This window comes from Calonectris borealis, chromosome 8, assembly GCF_964195595.1.
Source record: "Calonectris borealis chromosome 8, bCalBor7.hap1.2, whole genome shotgun sequence".
Lineage (NCBI taxonomy): Eukaryota > Metazoa > Chordata > Aves > Procellariiformes > Procellariidae > Calonectris > Calonectris borealis.
Window position 1 is genome coordinate 10,370,254 of NC_134319.1, and position 17,954 is coordinate 10,388,207.

Genomic DNA, 17,954 nt, shown 5'->3' on the forward strand with positions numbered 1-17,954 from the left:
GGCAGAGCTTTGCGGCAGGCAGAGGGCGGGCAGCTGCCAGGCAACGCCGCTTCCCTGCCACCGTTATCTCTGGGAGCAAGGGCCCCCGCCGAGCCTGGTGGGCGAGGGGACGGAGGGTAATCGCGGAGGGAGGCACCAGCCGGGCCGCGCTCCTCCGCCCGGCCGCTTCTAGCCGCCTCCTTCACCGTTCGTCCCACCCGCCGGGGGCGGGGCTCGAACCCGCGGTCCCCCCGCGTGTTCCCCGACCCCCGCGGAGGGCGCTCCTGGGCCTTTAAGCCCCGAGCGGGGCGGTCCAGCGCCGCCCAATGGGAGCGCGGGTTGCTGGCAGGTGGAGGCGGCGGGGCCGGGAGCAGCCATGGCGCGGGCGGGGCGGGCGGCGGTAGCGGGGCCGGGCGTGCCGCCGCGGGGCCGGCGGGGGAGCAGCGGCCGCGGCCCCGCGGAGCGCCTGTAGCCGCGGCCGGGCCGCAGGCTGGCGAGCCGGGGTGCGCTGGCGGCGGCGGCCGCCGCGGCGGCGGAGGAGGGAGGCGGGAGCCAGCCGCCGGCCGCGCCGCCGCCGACGCCCCACAAGAGGATGAAGAAGCGGAAGGAGCTGAACGCCCTCATCGGCCTGGCCGCCGACGGCCGGAGGAAGAAGCCCGCCAAGAAGGGCTCGGGCCACCGGCTGCTGCGCACCGAGCCGCCCGCCTCCGACTCCGAGTCCAGCTCCGAGGAGGACGAGTTCGCGGCGGCGGGGGCGCGGGGCCGCTGCGGCAAGTGAGTCCCCGGGGCTGCCGCCGAGTCCCCGGCCCGGCCCGCTTGGGGATCTGCCCCCGGGCCCCGGACCCGCTCCGCGTCGCGGTGGGAGGGGGGCGGGCAGGCAGGCAGGCCACCTCGCCGCGGCGGGAGCTCCTCGCCTCGGCGCCGGTCTCCGGGGCGGTGGTGGAGGCGGCTGCGTTGCTTTCAGCGGGTCAGCTTCCCAGTTGTCGGGGCTTGTGGGGCGCTGGGGTCTGCTAGGAAGGACCTGGGGCTGCACTGAGTGTGTTTGGCCCAACAGGTCGCCTGGCTGGGTGCGGAAGTAGATCTGAACCATCCTCCGGCTTTTTTCTTCTTGTTTTTTTCTGTTTTATGCTCACCGCACCTGAAGTCCTTAGAGCAGCTCGGCGTCAGGTGCTTGAAATGTTGAGCACAGTTATCCCCGCGTGTTTGGCATGGCACAAACCTGGCTCTGCGAGCTGACGCAGTGCTGGTTTTGTCATGGACACGACATGCTTTTGCCGATAGATAAGCTTTTCAGTTAAGTAACAGCGTTATTAATGGGCTTCTAAGAATAACTAAAAGTAGGCACGTCGCAGGGAAACTTAGGCTTTCGCAGTTTAGGATAATCTAGAAGTACTTTTCATAACATTATGGTAATACCCTTTCTTGAAGCCTGCTTTCTAAGCTATCAAGCAGATGTTCCTAACATAAGTTTACGTGAGCAGAGCAGGAAATTTTAGTAAGAGAAACCTGACAGCTGCTCTTAAATATGTTAGATATGCCTCCTGAGGATAAACTGAACAGAAAGCAATAGCCCTGATCTCACTGTATAGCCTTATTTATTCTTGGAAAAGATCTTTGTTAGCTCTTGTCAGCCAAAACATGTGGGCTGTTCCAGCACTGTCCCTTACTTTGATAGATCAGCATTTAAAATAAAACTTTTCTAGGTACTGTTGAGTATTTACAATCTGTTCTTTTTGTTTTACCCAGGGGAGACTATCTACGATGCTGCAAATTCTGTTACCCATTATGTGCTTTTGTCATACTTGCCGCTTGTGTGGTAGCGTGCGTTGGCTTAGTCTGGATGCAGGTGGCTCTCAAGGAGGATCTGGATGCAATAAAGGAGAAGTTTCGAACTAGTAAGTATAAATGTAACTACGCTATTTTACATTTGCTTTGGGCAGTATGAAGAGCTTTAGTTGCCTGCCTACTTATTCAAAGTCTGAAAGTACTGAGTAGACAAACTGCTCCTGAATTGAGGAGTTTTATGAGCCAAAACAGCTCAGAGGCTGGGCGACTCTAAGGTAAGTGTTGTATATTCTTGCCTGCTCTGTGTGTCCTGAGGAGCAGGGATGCTGGACTAGGTGGGCCTGTAGTTGCTTGTACATACATTTCTAAAATTCCCGACTTTGGGCTTGGGAGTGCTCTCTTCTAAAAGAAGCCATTGTTTAAAAAGAAAAAGTTCTGATCAGCTCCATAAAAGCAGTCTAGGGGATTCTGATGCTTCTCTGCAAAAAATAGGTGGAAAACAATGTTCTTGTTGTGAGCTTTTTTTAAAAACCGCTAATACTTGCTATGGCATTACTGCAATTTAAATGTTGCTTCAGTATTATGTTTTTTCTTCATCTCTTCTGAATGTTTATCTTGCTTGCATTGACCTGTTCTTGTTCAAATTTTATGTCGTTTGCATGTGGGTGGGTGGATGGAGAAACAAAGGCACAGGATCAGTCTGTCCTACGGCAGGTTTGGAAAAAGAATCTTCCTCCTCTGAATCTTCCTCCAGATTTTTTCCCCATAAGAGCAGATTCCCTTGGCAGCATTTGTTAATGTTCTGCTATCCTTTGAACAAACTGAGTATGGTACAGGAGCTTTTTAAAAATACATCTTTGCATCTGTAGTACGTTTGGGGTAGGGGGAAGTCATTGTGGTGTTTCCCTTCAGTTGTTAGTAGTGATGCTAAGAATGCATATAGTACTCAACCTTCCTAACGCTGCAAAAAACTCTTAAGTGGGGTTTCACTGTATGCAGTGAGAGTGGCAAAACAGAAAATAATTTGCCTACAAGAGCCTCTGAAACATCAGATTCAGTGTGAACTGCTTGTGTCAAGCACACAACTAGCTCTCAGTCTCTTTTGGCTAAAATACACCTTTCAAGGTCTTTCTTAACTGAAAGTGTTATTTGGATCTTGAGTGATCAGCACAGATTACTCTGTACCTAGAAATGACCTTTAGGACTTGCTTCAAGAAGAGCGAAGTGGGTTTTTGAAGATGCACAGCTTTCCGTTTGTATGTATTTGGGCATCCACTCCATGGGCACGAAACACTCCTGAAGGCTTCCCCTTTTGACCGGGTGGGTCACACATGGAAATTTGTTCTGGGAGCTGCCAGCTACGTACCACGTAGATCCCACTGCTCTTGGCGGTCTGTGGTCTGAAAGATGGTGGTTTGTTGTGGAGCATTCCAGCGCTGTGTTGCAGGGTGGAGGTGCAGGTTTTGGAGAACTTTGTCATCTCCATCTCAAAACCTTTGCTTATTTGTTTCCCAGACCTAGGGACTTAGGATTGCCTAATAGCTCTTGCAGCTAAACAGCTTAGTCACTGCAGACCTGGAAGAGCTGCATTTCTGAGGCTCACTTGAATTGGTTTGAGCTGCATGTTTCCCCCTTCCTCTAGTATTAATTGCAGTAATAACTGGCTGTATTTCCAAGGACCTTGTTTACTGATCTGTTTACCAACAGACGTTAGTGTGTAAGCTTATACATTTTTTTTTTTCCCCCATTGTTTTTTCATCACATGGAACAACTGTAATCACGTTAATCTCTTTGGAATTCACTTCATTGTCAGCAGCCCCTTTGCAGGCTTGAAAAGGGCACTGAGGTTCATTTCACGTGCCTCCTTTGCCCTGGTACTGTTGGCAGTTCTTTTTCACAGTCCCATTACTATTTCATGTTCCTCTGTGAAAGTAATGCAAAATAACTGCACTAAATAAAGACCTGCTGAGGCTTGCCAGAATGACAGTACTATTGCAAAGTGTTAAATTTAGTACAGTCTCTCTGGGTTCCCTCTGCAGGCATTAGTACTCTTAAAACAAAAAAGAGCTGTCATTCTGAACAAACACTTAATTCTGAATTAGCAATAAACCCATACGTAGAAACTGTTATAGCTGCCTTTCACTGCTGTAGATGTTGCTGCTTGTAATTTGTCTTTCGCCTTTCAATGTTGTTTACCTGGATTTTTGTTTTTTTTTTTAAAAACAAATCTAATTATTTTTTCATTTTTTTAGTGGAATCTAATCAAAAGACATCATTCCAAGAAATTCCTAAACTGAATGAAGATTTGGTGCAGAAGCAAAAGCAACTAGAACAAATTGAGACTGGAGAACTGGGGCTAAATAAAATTTGGATGAATATCACAGAGATCAATAAACAGGTGAGAGGGATCAGTGCTTCATTTTCAAAAATAATAAAATATTCCATTCAAATTTATTTTTACAGAAATTAATTTCAAGTGCAGTGCTGAGCTTTTCTCTAAGGACTTCCATGACCATATGCTTAAACTTTTATTTTTAAAGTTAAAATGGAGTATAAGCCTTATTATTAAACAAGCAAAAAAAAGGTTGGGCATCCAGTTGGACTGGAGACTGATCAGAAAGAGGAGAAATTACGCAACTGCTGGAACGACTTCAGGCAGAATTTAAAAGAACCTGAGAACTGTGCAGTTCTTAATTTTCCTGCCAAATAATTGTGATGTTTATGATAAGAGATTTGACATTTCACCTGCAAACACTTGATGAGCATGGAAGGAAGTTACCCGAATCAGTGCAAGTTCGTGTTGCTACAAATGAAGTACTGGTGTCTCATGAATATAAAATCTGCTAATACACACTAGGAACCTCTACTGGTGTAAATCTTAGCTCTGTTTACGCGGCTAGAACTAAGCCACTTAACAGAAAGCTGTTTCCTCAGCTGATCTATTAGCTCATGCTTCAAACAAAGCATCCAGCAAGGCTCTTGCTGAAATTCTTGCCTCGGACAGTAAAAGTTCAGAGCTGCTCACGGTTAGTGGTGTCAGGAGGTGCATATGAGGAACCTCCCTGACACTGGTGCTTTGGGTTTAATTTTTAAGAGTATTGAGGTGCCTGCTCAGATTGGTTTTTCTTCAGTCCCATGCAGTGGTTAAGTGCTTAATGGGGCACATAAATATGTTTGAAAATTTGACTTGCTTGCTTTGGCATCTGACTATGCATTATCCACAGATATTTAGGTGCTTCATTGGACTTTCAAAACGCTATCATCTGCACCTGGATGTTAAAGATACTTGCACGTGGTTCTTGTAGACCCTCAAGTTACTTCAGGGTCTGGTTACAGTCTGAGCCAGCTCTTCTGGGGATCAAAATTTAGTTACTGGCTTTTTTCCTTCCTTCCCCATAAATTGTTAGGATGCACTGCTGGGAATTATTTCAGCCAGTATTCACAGCTGTAGAACCAGAGACTCTGCACAGCAGCTGATCAACATTGGCCTAATGTAAAACTAGGATCTTGTCCATTTCCTCAGCTTGCGAAACAACTTTTTTAACTAGAAGAAAGTGGGTTTTATCCGCTCTACTGTTTATTCTCAAATGTGAGAAGAAATTATTTTCCTTCATTGTGACTACTGATGGCTACCAATTTATCTTAAAGTGATAGTGTTAGAAATTAATGACCAGCATGTGGTTGTTTTTAATTTATTTGACAGCCTCTTAATTGGAATGAATAAATAATCCTGAAGACCCATTGAATAACTTGCCTTCTGGGTCAAACAGTTGACAAAAATTGAGCTAACCCACCGTACCTAGATTGTCACGGTTCCACTTCTGTAGCAGAAGGTTTGGGTGATGCGTGCAACTTCTTTGCCTGTCACTCAGCTAGAGAAGTTGCATGGCTTCACTGGGATTTGCCAGGCAGGCTTGCTTGCTAAATACAGAAGTAGATGACTGTTTCCTCCACGTAAAGGCTTCTTGCACAATTTTAAAAATCTTTCTTGGGCAACAGCCTTTCTCTAAGGGGATTAATGTAAAATGGGCAGAGGGTACATTATTGAAAAGAAGGGGCTTCTATGGCTTTCATTCAGTGAAAAAAAAAAAAATTGCCTCTGTTGCAAGAAGCAGAATATTTTTAATGTAGCCTAGGCAGGACTTACAAGCTAGAGCCAGGGGTTTTCTGTGTGTGTATGTATATGTTTTTTGTCTTGTCTTGTGTTTAATGTTACAAATTAAGTCGTCAGTATTGGGGAAGGTCAGAGTCAGGATTATGTTGACTAATTCTAAATATTCCTCTTTGTTTTTAGATATCACTATTGACCTCAACAGTAAATCATCTCAAAAACAACATAAAGTCTGCTTCTGATCTGATTTCTCTTCCTGTCACAGTAGAGAAACTTCAGAAGGCAAGTACTGTAAATGTGACTATTGCTAAACATGTTCTGTGCTGCTAAGCTGCAGCTGGGTTCTTGGGGACAGCAGTGATGACAGGAGTTACCTGAATTGCATGTGAGGAATATTTGCTTGTCCATCTTGTTTTTAAATTGGACTTCATATACCTGATATTGTATGGTCTTACGATAGTGTATGGCAGATAAAAAATTTGAAGGCCTTGGTTGTCCCTTTCTGGAGATGCATTTGTTTCTAGTTGTATTATGTTATCACTTCTTTACCTTGGAGCTGATCTTTCTGGTTGCTAATCTTAATACATTTAAGACATTTGCAAAAAGTCTGTCTGCAGTTTTACAACTCTGCTTGCAAATAGGTGGTTTGTTTAGCTTTTTTAATTGGAAAAGAAGATTGCTTTCTGGAAAACTTCCTCATCTGGAGCAGTATATAGTTCTACATCTGGCTCTGCATTTAGAGTCTTGAGGCGGGTAGGGGTCTAACTTGAGAGCGTGGGAGCTTTCTTGGTGTTCAGTACATGCACAGCAAAACATGAATTGTACTGGGATGGTTTTCTGACAATCCCTTGAAAGATGGGCCCTACTGGGTGACGCAGGCTTACTTCTGAAGTGATTTCTGTTAATACAGTGTCTTACCGTGTGCCTTAGCTGAGCATTCTTTACCAAAGAACCGTCCTGTTTACTTTTGTAAAAAGAAGGGCTTGTTGAAACTTCCCTGGCTCTTCCATGACAGTTCTGTTTATTTAGCAATAAACATTTATATTGGGCTAACACCTAATATCAATCCAGTTGTCTTTGTGGCTCTTAGGGGTTTCCACTTCTCACTTCCTATCCCTACAAAATTAATGTATAATCAACAAGCTAGTCATATGCAAAGCAATTAGTGTGGTTTGGCTGATCAGGCTGCTAGGATTTCTTTTTCTGGGAGGAGTACAAAGCTATTTCCTAAGCTTCTAATTTGCTGTTATGAGCATGCTGGATTTTTACTGTGTCATATTAGAAGTAAGTCTTAAGGCAGTACCTAGAGCCTGGAACCTGCACCTACTTTATTTATATAATATAGAAAAACCTTGTTGTCATCTCGCTGCCTTCAGTACTGTCAGGACAAAGTGTTCGGGCCAACAGGTTTCAGCTTGCAGTGATCTGCTGAACAGCAAGACTTTTTCATGTTGAAATAAGTCCATCCTTGGTCACACTTCAAAAATCTTGGGAACTTTGGAATTCTTTCCAGTCTCTGCTGTTGAATCTAAGTAAGGAGTTAGATGTGGTATCTGTTTCCACTGCTCTCTTGATGCCATCTCACTTGCATTTGTGTTTTGGAAGGTTGATGTAATAAAAACAGAGCTGGAATCCTTCCAGGAGATATATTGTGAGTGTGGAAAAACTCGGAGGTTTAAATACAATAATATCAATAGTTTGTAAGTGTCGTGTTAATGAAAAGCAATAGATTTCAAGACTTGAACTTCTTTTTGACCCCTGTGTGCATGCTGCACTATCTCCTGTCACGCAGAACTTCAGTGGGTGTTGGTAGCCTGGCTTTTGATAGCCCTGGTGAAAAATCTCCTGCTCAGCTGTCCATTGCATCCAGCTGTCTTGGGAATTACCTGCCTTTCTTGGAAGAAAAGGCTACTATTCTTAGAATAGGATTTTGGTTTTCTTAATTCTTTTTCCCTCTAGGTACTGTTCCTGAAAATGCGGAGCTGCCTGCTGGTGGTAGAGTCCTGAAGGATTACTGAGGGAGTTCCTCTTGGACAGGGGCTTTTGTTCAGACCAATGAAAGGTGCTAAAGGTGTCCTGAGGTTCTACAGGGCAGAGAGATTGCTTACTGAACCTGTGTTCAGACTTGCAAAATGCAGAGCAGGAGCAAGACTTGTGTGGATATCGTTTGAATATAGTCTGGGTAGCTAGAGGGTCACTTCAGTGCCTTAAGAGCTTATGAGCATAGCAGGGTCATAGGAAAAGGGGATTTTTAGAAGGGTTCTGTTTGTTTTAACGATTGAAGAAAGTATTAAAAATGGAATGGGAAGCATAGAGGCATGCTCTGTCCTATTACTGTAACTTCCATTAGTGTTTGTGGATGTCCCAGCTGACAGTTTGACTCTGATAGGCGCTGTGCTGTCAGCTGCTAAAACACCAGCGCAGCTTTACAGAATAGTTACTTTCTAAAGTTAAAGTTGGGGGTAGGAGGAGTTCGTATAGGTGAAGGCAAGGGAAGGATGGGACGGGAGTGGTCAGAAGCAAAGGCACACTGGCTGTACCTGCAAATTAACGGGGCTTTCCTGATGCTTCAGAGCTATTCTTTCATTTTAGAACAGGTAATACTTGCTTGAAAGTCTAATCGGTGACCTTTGGCAGACTAGTTTTGCAGCGTATGACGTGTCTTTCGGGGTTACCCATCAGACAATTAAGGCAGGGTAAATGGGTGATGTCAGCATCCTTATATTCAATACAAGTACTCCATGTAGAGAGGAGGTAAGATGTCTTCATCTCAGGATTATTTTTTTGTAAATTAATGCCAGGACATTTGTATTGTTTTGGGAGTGAGAGTAGCAAACCCATAATTTTGGTTATTTAGCTTAAGCTCTCAAGGTGTAGACTGTGTGTTCATTTATTGGCCTGGAGATGCGATGGGTATAATTTGCAGTTTGGTCTGCAAAGGAAGTTCTGAATACTCCAAACTCACGTGCATGTTTTTGTGGCGGTCTGCCTGCACTTTCACTAGCAAAACATCGTGTTTAGCAGATGGAAACTCTGGAACGGTACAGTTGAAGAAGGCTGAGTTTTTTGTCTTCTACTTTCTTCCAGACTGTAGCGAACATAGGTAGCACTCTTACCAGTGTTTCTCATGATGTTGAAAATATACAGACAGCTATTGAAGAATACAAGAAATCCATAGAAATACTCCAGAATAATGTGGTAAGAAAATGTGCTGATTTAACACTGTATTTTAATGGTTACCTGCTTAATGAAGCAAGTTTAAGAACTGCGTGGAGTTTTGCCTTGTGCCTTCGAAATACTTTTGAAGTTTTAGTAGGTACATTAATACACTGTTAATCTCGTAACCCCTGTGTGACATCTCCTATATGATATCAAGTATGTATTTTTCTGTAGCCAGAATTGTTGGTTGCTTCTATACTTCCTATCCTGCAGATTTTTGCTTCCTACTACACAGATGTGGAGCCTTGGGAATCTCTGCTTTTATGTGTCATAGGGTACTGCTTATGGTAACTGTCTGCGCTGTCATAGGAATTGGGGATGGTGGAAGTGTTGAGATACAGTTTGTTGGTTGAATGAATGATGTATATAAGGATGAAATTACTGACCATCTTTACCAGAAACTACTCACTGTATTTATACTGACCTCTCATTTGGGGTTAACAAACTGAGCCAATAATTAAAGCTTTACAGCTAAACTGCAATACAGCTTTACTTTAATAGGAATACTTGCAGATAAAATGTAAATTAGACACATTATAAAACTTGGTTCAGTCAGTGGGTGCTACGAAAACATTGCAGATTTGGCAGCGTGTATGGTAGCAGTGAAATGTGTATCATAATACTTCATTAAAGGGAGAAGAGCTAATTAGGACAGTTTAATTAAAATAAGTTTGGACCTTATGTGTCTGAAAGAGAAAACTCTGTATTAGCCTCGTTAAAATAATGCATGCACAACAGACATGAGTGACTGTAATTGTAGCAAAACATCCTTAGCTGCAGCCTGCCAGTTATTAAAAGCTTAGTATTTTTTTTTTACAGGCATTTGGTAACATATCTTTCTACTTCTTTCCTTAGAAGGAATTAAAAGAGATACCTTCACTTCCCTCCACTGTTGTGCCAAGGACTGAGAGAAATCAGACAGAAAATTGCAAACAGGTATTTTTCTCCCTTGCATGAGGAATATTGGTACAAGTATCACTGATACTTAACTTTTTTGTGTGTGTTTTGCAGTACTGTAGTGTACAAAAAAGTATGTTTTTTTATCAAGACGATACAGATAGCATCCTTCAAAACGGAGTATAAGATAATTTTGCTGTAGTTTTTCCTGTGTATGTGCAAACAGGAAAGTATCCTAGTCTGAGAGTATTTTTTTGTGTTCTAACTGGATGAGGAGTAAAAACACTGAAACGAATATCAAACAAATTATAAGTATACTTTGCTCATGTAAATGGAAACGAGTTAAAGGCTTTTTATCAAATGGATTTTATGGCATCTACTTGCCAATCTACGCAAATTTGGGAGCAGCATGTATTGAATCACCCTCAATGTAATGAGGTGTGGAAAGCAGGGATTCAGCAACAAAAAAAAAAGGATAATGTGTGGGTGTTTAGCTGAATGGCTTGGAATGGAATGACTGCATTTATTTACATCTAATATCGTTGATATCTTCCTCAAAAACGAATCTTGTGTATAAGTGTGCCTAGTACATGCTTTCTTGGGAAAAATGGTGTGGTTACTAAGCTTGCCCTGGAAAATTAGATGAATAGGCTTTGTGTGTTTGCTGGCACGGTTGAAATGGTTACATTAGCCACAAAGAGGTTAGCCCTGAGGAAAATCTCAGTTTCAAACTTGGAAAGCGGGAATAACTTTCTGCGAGCTTCCAGTTGGATGTTTTCAGTGGTGTCGGTGGAGAGCCAGTCTGAAGTCTGCCTGGTTTAACTGGGTCAGTTGCCATGTTGTTAATAGCAAGAGTGCTGCAGAGGTTGAGTAAACTGACATGTGCCGGTTTTATATTTCAGGAAAGCCAGTCGCTGCATGCAGCTTTGGAGGAGCTAAATAATACTGTAGTGGCGTACCAAAAGTTGAATGACATCAAGCTTCTAAATGTGGATTCAACCGTTGGTAACCTTAGCCGGAGGGTTATGCTGTTGGAAAACTCTCCCCTTGCTGTGAATAATCTGGACAAAAGAGAGAACTTGTCTGCTGGTGTGGTAAGTACTTGATGTCTGCTCAGGCTAGTAGTTTCAATCCTTTCTACACACTACAGATACAGCTTTTCAAACCTAACTAAAGAAAATGTCAGAATGAAACTTGAGACGCTTAGGATTTCATTTTAAAAGACTGGAATTTGCTCCGTATTTCTGAACAGATAACCAACGTTAAGAGTATCTCTGAAGTATTCCCTGCAGAATATACAGAAAAATGTCCAAAACACTGTGACGTTTAAGACTTGGGTGACTGCTTAATGGGGCGGGATTCACAAACCTCTTTAACTATGTTTTAGGAAGGCACTCTGGCATGTAAGGGGACTGTTAAGACCACTGAGGAGGTAGGTGGGCCTCTGGATTGTTCAGTGGTGCTTAAATGCTAAAAAAAAAAAAATAATATTAATACTAAATATGTTCGTAAATCCTTTCAGTGCTTTCTGTATGCCATACTGGGGCCAGTCTCTGGGAAGGTGTTCTGTATGTTTAGCAATGAGGAACATGCTGACGTTACTGTGGTAAATTACATAACCCACCGTCTTCATGTTTGTTCTAGCATGTATTTGCCCTGTTTTTTTCCTGCTTCATACCTGCCAAATTTGAAGGAAAGAAACTCTATTGTAGAAAATAATAAGCACATGAATAAACTTGGCTCTCCTCCATTTTTCCTGTAGGGGAATGATGCAACTACCTCTCTAAAAGTAGAAAATGAAGATCAACTAGATAATGAAACTCATTCAAATAAAGAACTGAAGGTAAAGTAAGGAAACACAAATTACACTGGATTAGTAGAGCATGTAATTGTCTTTATGATAATGTTTTAACTAGGATGGAAGAAAAGTTGTAATAGTTTCAAGTCTTGCCATTCTGACTACATATGGGATAATACAGCAGAGCTGCTGTAATATCCTTCTGTGCAGCTGAAGGAATCTTGGGAGGTTCAGACCATGGTCCAGTGGAACAGGGGACTCTGGCAGCCAGTTCATTGGCGTATCCATTGCCATGCTCTCAGCAAAGCTAGCCCGACTATCGTGGGTTCACACTGCAAAGGGGGTTACGGCATTTACTCATGTTTAAAAACCTTTTTGGGTTGACTTAGAGAAATTTTGCCCTAGTGGAGTCTAGGAATTGATGAAAGCCGCCTCTCAGTAATGATCTGATGACTGGGTGCGAGCAAGTTTAACAGACTAACTGAACGGCCATATTGTGGGCTGGGGATAAGAGGTGGTGCTGCTGAGGTTAGTTTCCATCTTCTGGAAAGAAGGCAGGTGAGTGAACTGGCTACTCCGTCAGTTCTAGGCTTGGATTGATGTGAACTCAACCTGTCATCTGGAACCTGCTCATAAAAAGAACAAAGGAGCTCCAGATTAAAAAATGTGGTGGTTTTATTTTGACAGGGATGTAGTGACTCCAGCACTAAGGTAGTCAGTACTGCAGACAAACATTTAAAACAATTATGTAATTCAATTAATGTACAAATGTTCGCTCCAAGTATGTTTGATTGTTTTATATTATGATTTTTCAGAGTCTTGCTCATTTATATAAGAAATATGGAAATTAAATGTCAAATTCTTTTGAAATCAGTATCTGCAAAATAGTTGCCTACTTCTCAGGTGGAGGTACTGATTCTTTTATTCTCTTACAGACTATGTGAATTTATTCCTTACATCTTCCCATAGATTTTTTTTTTTTAATCATTTTAAACTTGATCAGCCTGGAGACCTCCAAGTCACTCAAAAGTACTTACATATTTTAAATTACTTCTTTTCCTGATCTTCTCCATCTATTGAAGGGGTGCTTTTTAAGAAAATTTTTTTCTACATATGCAGGAAACAGGAACTAGAGATTCTCAGGTATCAAAACTAAGAGAGAAGCTTCAGCTGATCAATGCTCTCACAGGCAAGCCAGAAAATGACAGACCCATTGAGACATCAAAGAATGGTAAGAATGTCGTAGAATAGTAATCCATAAACCTGAAGGTTCCTTGTGTAATTCAAAGGATAACTAATGAAGGTGGATAAATTAGACTGTTCCTTAAGATTTTTTGTGAAGATTATTTCAATTAAGGTGGTAGGGAACTTGATGGTTCTAAAACAGAAAACTATATATGACTACAAAATCTTGAAGGTGGCTTTCCATGTGTATAGCAGGATTCACATGCATCAATAGCTTGTATTTGAAGGCATACAATGATTAACTTGTAGAAATTTATACCCAGTAACATCTATTTTTGCTTTTTCAAAACCCAAGTGTAACATAGAGGAAAGGTCTGCATCTCTGCTGACTTGTCTCAGTTCTATACTTTTGCTGTATATATTCAGGTAGTGCTGAAGATCTGAAATACTTTATTACAATAGAACTGTGCTTGTTGTTAATTTGCTAATCAGCAACTTGGAAGTTTAGACCTTGCTGTTGGTGAAGATAGATACCTGCATTGACAAGGTGAAAACAACCCAGGTGGGCAGATGTAATTTGCTTAATGAAGCTTGTTCAGCACTTTTAGACTGGGAAGCAGAAAGCACTTCCAAGTCATTCTTTGTATGGGGCTTACAAATACACATGTCCTAGTAGAGCATGAAAGATTAAAGCTGTGTAACTGTCCAAAAAAAGTTTCCTTCCTTCTGTTTTTCCAGTTATTGGTAAAAGGAGACAACACTGCTGTATTCTAAAATCATTTTTCAGCATTGTTATCCCATACAGCATCTGTGATGCAAAAAAAAAAAAATTTAATTCGTTTTATTGGATTTTTTCTTGTTTCTGCTAATTGTAATTCTGTGGAATTAGCAAGACTAATAGAAATTGTTTTGTAACAGTTGAAAATAGTCTGAGTACTACAGCAAATCCCACAGACCTTTCAAGGCTGGCTTCAAGGTCAGCTGATGACAACACAGAGGGTAACGGACAGCTGAGACATCTGTCCTTACCAGGAATTTCCAGCATCGAAGGTATGTCCTTTCTAGGCTGACCTTTCCTTTTTCTGAATATTTCATGTACATGTTCAGGAGACGATCAGTATAACTGGAATTATGATAGCGTGTCTGGGCGTTCTGGGAGAAGTGAGGTCAATTTTAAAAGCTTGAGAACTATGGACTTTTTAAAAAAAAAAAAAAAAAATTAAAAAAACCACCAAACCTAAAAGAAAAGACTAGCATGTAAAAGAAAGGAAACTGGGATTTAAACAGGAAGTGTGCTTTATAAGTGAATTGTAATTGTTTTGAGTGCCAAAGTATTATACCAAGTGTCCCAGAGATTGAGAGAGAGAAGGTCAGAATTAGGGTGCTGAAGGAAAAAGAAGTAGGTGTGAGTGTTTTGGGGTTGTTTTTTTTCTTTATTTTTTTTAAGAGAACGCTGCCTGGTCAAATGAATGGTTTCTGGATCTTGCTGTTCAGTCTCTTCAGCTACTGAAAGGGCAGTGCTTTGCATCAGGAAATGAACAGACACTTTTCCCTTTATATCATCTGTGCTGTTGGTATAGCAACAGTCATTCAGCGCTTGCTTTTGTGGAGGATAACTTCATCTGTATGCAGTTAGTGGTTGTAGAATGGGCTATTAGTCATGGCCAGAAATAGGGATTTTTTTTTTTTCCAGATTTAATGTAATTTAATCCAGAAATGTTCATGCTTTTTTCTCCTAAACTGTTACTGACAGCTTGCAACAACGCAGAAGGCAAGATACATACTTGGATCTGCTTTGTTTAATCACTAGGTAGTAAGACATAGTGCAGTAAAACTGGAAGAGCAGCTTATAGGATATTCCTGTGTACTTAAAGGAGCTACTTTTAAATCCTTTTCTCTTTGCAGATCTTCAGAATTTGTTTGAAAAAGCAACTGAAGATGCTTATGGAAAACTATCATATGAAGATCTTCAAAAGCTGCTTGGCTCTACAGCCCAAGAGTCGCAGAGCTTTAAGAAATTTGACACAGATGGAGATGAGAAATACTCATTACAAGAACTGAGATTAGCCTTAGGTGTATAGGATATATATTTAGAAATGTGATATTGATGGATGCTACTGTAGCTAAAGGAAACTACGGGACATGAAAAACTACATCTGCACTTTCCCAGTGTTTTACTGATCTTCGGAGCTAAATTACTGTACACATTGTCACCTCTTTTTTTGTTTGCATTTATTGAAAAGAAATTTACAAATTTATATGTCGATAGGACATAATACTGGGACTGTGTTAAAATCCAGAAAATTCCCAAACTTGGAAACATTTTCCTCTCATTCTTTCCTTTTCAAGGGAGTTCTTGTTTTTAATTTAAAATGTGTACATACTAAAATAAAACTATGGTTTTATATTTCACTGAAATTTGCCTTAAATTAGAGAGCTGCACTTTATGTAGAGCAGAAAGAAATCTGTCTTGTAAAGATGGGCTGCTTCTGCTTGCAAATGTTTGAGATAGAGTAGATTATGCATATTTAAGGGGAGGTTTCTGTCAGGGCCTGTGTTGGTAGTAAGCTGTTTACGATGAGAGACTGAGCCGAAAAGGGATGGTTAAGAGCTTCAGCTAAATTTCTAATTTTGGCTGAGTATATCCATGAATTAGTTTGGACTCACTCAGAGGAAAGCAGGAGTGGTAAATCATGCCCATCTATAGCAGGATTTATTTTTAGAGGATAGAGTTGAAAGTGTTTTTATATCATGAGCCTACAGGAGCAATTACCTACCAAGTGCTCGGGTTTTCACTTCAGCATTCTTTTAGCTTTGCTGTATTGCATCCAGATTATTTTGTGAGATGAGCCTATCTATTTTTTTAAAAAAAGAAAGCTATTGAAGAACTTTTAACAGATGCGTTAAGAGGTAAAAGTCTACAACGTAGCCTGCTGAGTAGCAGCTGAATAGTTCATGCCTCGGGTACGATCAGCAGTGTGCTGACGGTCTCACTGACTGGTCGCTGGAGATCTTTTGAACAGGGTTGCTGGTGCTGCCAGTTTCTTCCATCTGCTGTTGTTGGGGTCACTCCGATGAAGTGCCCCGAGTAAACCTCCCGGTCACTGGGAGTGTGAGCAGGTGGGGAAGGCCCAGAGTAGACTGGGCTGTTTCCTGACTAATGTGAACATGATCACTTCTTGGTACCTTTACCTTTTGTGTTCTCACCAACAGAAGAATGTAAAAAGCAGGATAGGAGCATGCAATCGCATCGGTGTTCTCTACCGATCCATGCTTTGTAAGTGAGGTTTCTTTATTATAGAGGAACTTAAGGGTTTGTTTATACTAGTGGATCTAAACACAGAGTGTTTCTGGAACATAGGAAATGACTTTTGCAGAAGGGATTCTCTTGCAGGCTAGATCAGGGCCAAGTCGGATGATTTTGCTCACAAATACTACTGATCTCGTTGGGAGGTTTTTTTGCACGATTAGTGAATTGAAGTTGCCCACCTCGCTGAAACATCAGTTTATGTGGAAGTCAGTTCATAATTGTTGACTTTTATATAGCTTGAGACTGGATGTTTTAAGAAAAATTGTATTCTGCAGTATGAATCGGTGAAGGAACATACAAAATGGAACCCTGTTACCCATTGCCTAGGCTTGTATCACTGTTGCTCTTCTATCCTGTTTGGGTAATGCAGATGTGACCCAATATGCAAATGCTTTTGATGTGACATTTGGAATACAGTGTTTAAAAACAAAACAAAACCAACCAACCTTGGCTTTTGAGAGGACAAGAAGCCAACACTTGCTTCTTGCCACTTCCCACACCCTTTTATACACTACTGTATAATTCCTTAACCAAATAAAAAAACACTAGCAATAAAATGTAACCATTCTGGTATCTTATTTGTACATACTGTATCATAGCCATATGCCAGAGTTTGCAAAATATTTTTGGACGTTTGATTTGTACGGAATTTAACTTACCTTAAAATTTAAGGGATTATTGTATTGCCATGTGAATCTATTAGTGTTTTGTTTTGTTGCAGTCTGCTTTACTTTTAGAAGGCTCTTCAACAGCAACAGTGAAACTGTCAGCTAGAGACAGCGTGTGCTGCTCCAGCCGCCCGTGTCCTCTGCCTGCGGCCGAGGAGCCGAGCTGGTCAGTAATTGGCAGTAGGGCACAGCTGTCCAGTGGTGCTGCTTAATTTGCATGTCAGAGCATAGTGGATCGCTAATTGCTGTAGTCGCTGTTGTAGGATGAGCTTGTGCTATCCATTTAACAAAACCCCGTCATCCCTGAGTACAGCGGTCGCTGTTGTTTGGCTGGGGTGGCCGGTAGCGGTGTGCTGCAGGCCCGCAGCTCCGGTCCCCGGCCAGCCGCTCCCCTCTGCCCAGGTGTTCTGCTGCGCTGCTGGTCTCCATCTTGCATGCTTTCCGAAGCCCCGATGCCGGGTGTTGGCAGGCTTCCTCCCCCGTGTTTTATTCAGGCTGCAGATGGCATAAAAGCCACCGGCGTAGCAAATGCACTCGTCCGGATCCGCGCCCGCAGACGGCGGCTGTCCCCAGGGGCAGGGGCGGCCAGCCCGAGGAGGTCGCCCGCTTCTGCGGGGCGTCAGGCCTAGAGAAAAAAATGTGATGTCTGAAATCAGATCAAACAGGAGAGCTGACAGGTGTGCGAGCGGCGGCTGGGGCCGTAGCTGATACTTGCTGGTGCGCTGTGATTCTTGGGTTCGTTTTCAGGCCGTATTTGTGTCTTTTGGGTGACTCCTGCGTGGGGACCACCTCTGTCTTTCAGTTCAGTTACTGACCTGTACAAGGAGCGGAGCCGCGCCGTGCTGGGCGTGCGTGGCGCTTCTCTGCTCCGCTGGGCTTGAGCTACGGCACTCCACGCCTTTTGTCATGTAACGCGACTTTTAATTTATCTAAATAAAAGTTCATTTTCAGTGTGCGTCTCCGGCCTTTTCATTCCGGGGGCGGAACGGCGGGGCGGGACGG

The 17,954-nt window shown here is 42.4% G+C and overlaps 1 protein-coding gene across 2 annotated transcripts; it reads left to right on the forward strand.

Moving 5' to 3' along the window:
- Positions 1–484: 484 nt before the first annotated feature.
- EFCAB14 (EF-hand calcium binding domain 14) lies at positions 485–17,907 on the forward strand. 2 transcript variants are annotated; one of them, XM_075155821.1, is made up of 11 exons: positions 485–753; positions 1,726–1,874; positions 4,017–4,162; positions 6,059–6,157; positions 8,963–9,073; positions 9,950–10,030; positions 10,894–11,085; positions 11,754–11,834; positions 12,909–13,020; positions 13,893–14,024; positions 14,880–17,907. In XM_075155821.1, the coding sequence occupies exons 1-11, from the start codon at positions 572–574 to the stop codon at positions 15,053–15,055; spliced, it is 1,461 nt and encodes a 486-aa protein (XP_075011922.1). In that variant the 5' UTR covers positions 485–571; the 3' UTR covers positions 15,056–17,907. The 2 variants fall into 2 exon arrangements, with proteins under 2 accessions (XP_075011922.1, XP_075011923.1); XM_075155822.1 differs by lacking the exon at positions 6,059–6,157.
- Positions 17,908–17,954: the final 47 nt, after the last annotated feature.

Coding starts and splice junctions, on each gene's coding strand:
- EFCAB14 (XM_075155821.1), top strand. CDS start 572: ATGAAGAAGCGGAAGGAGCTGAACGCCCTCATCGGCCTGGCCGCCGAC. Junction 10,031..10,893: donor AGACAGAAAATTGCAAACAG/GTATTTTTCTCC, acceptor TTTATATTTCAG/GAAAGCCAGTCGCTGCATGC. Junction 13,021..13,892: donor CATTGAGACATCAAAGAATG/GTAAGAATGTCG, acceptor GTTTTGTAACAG/TTGAAAATAGTCTGAGTACT.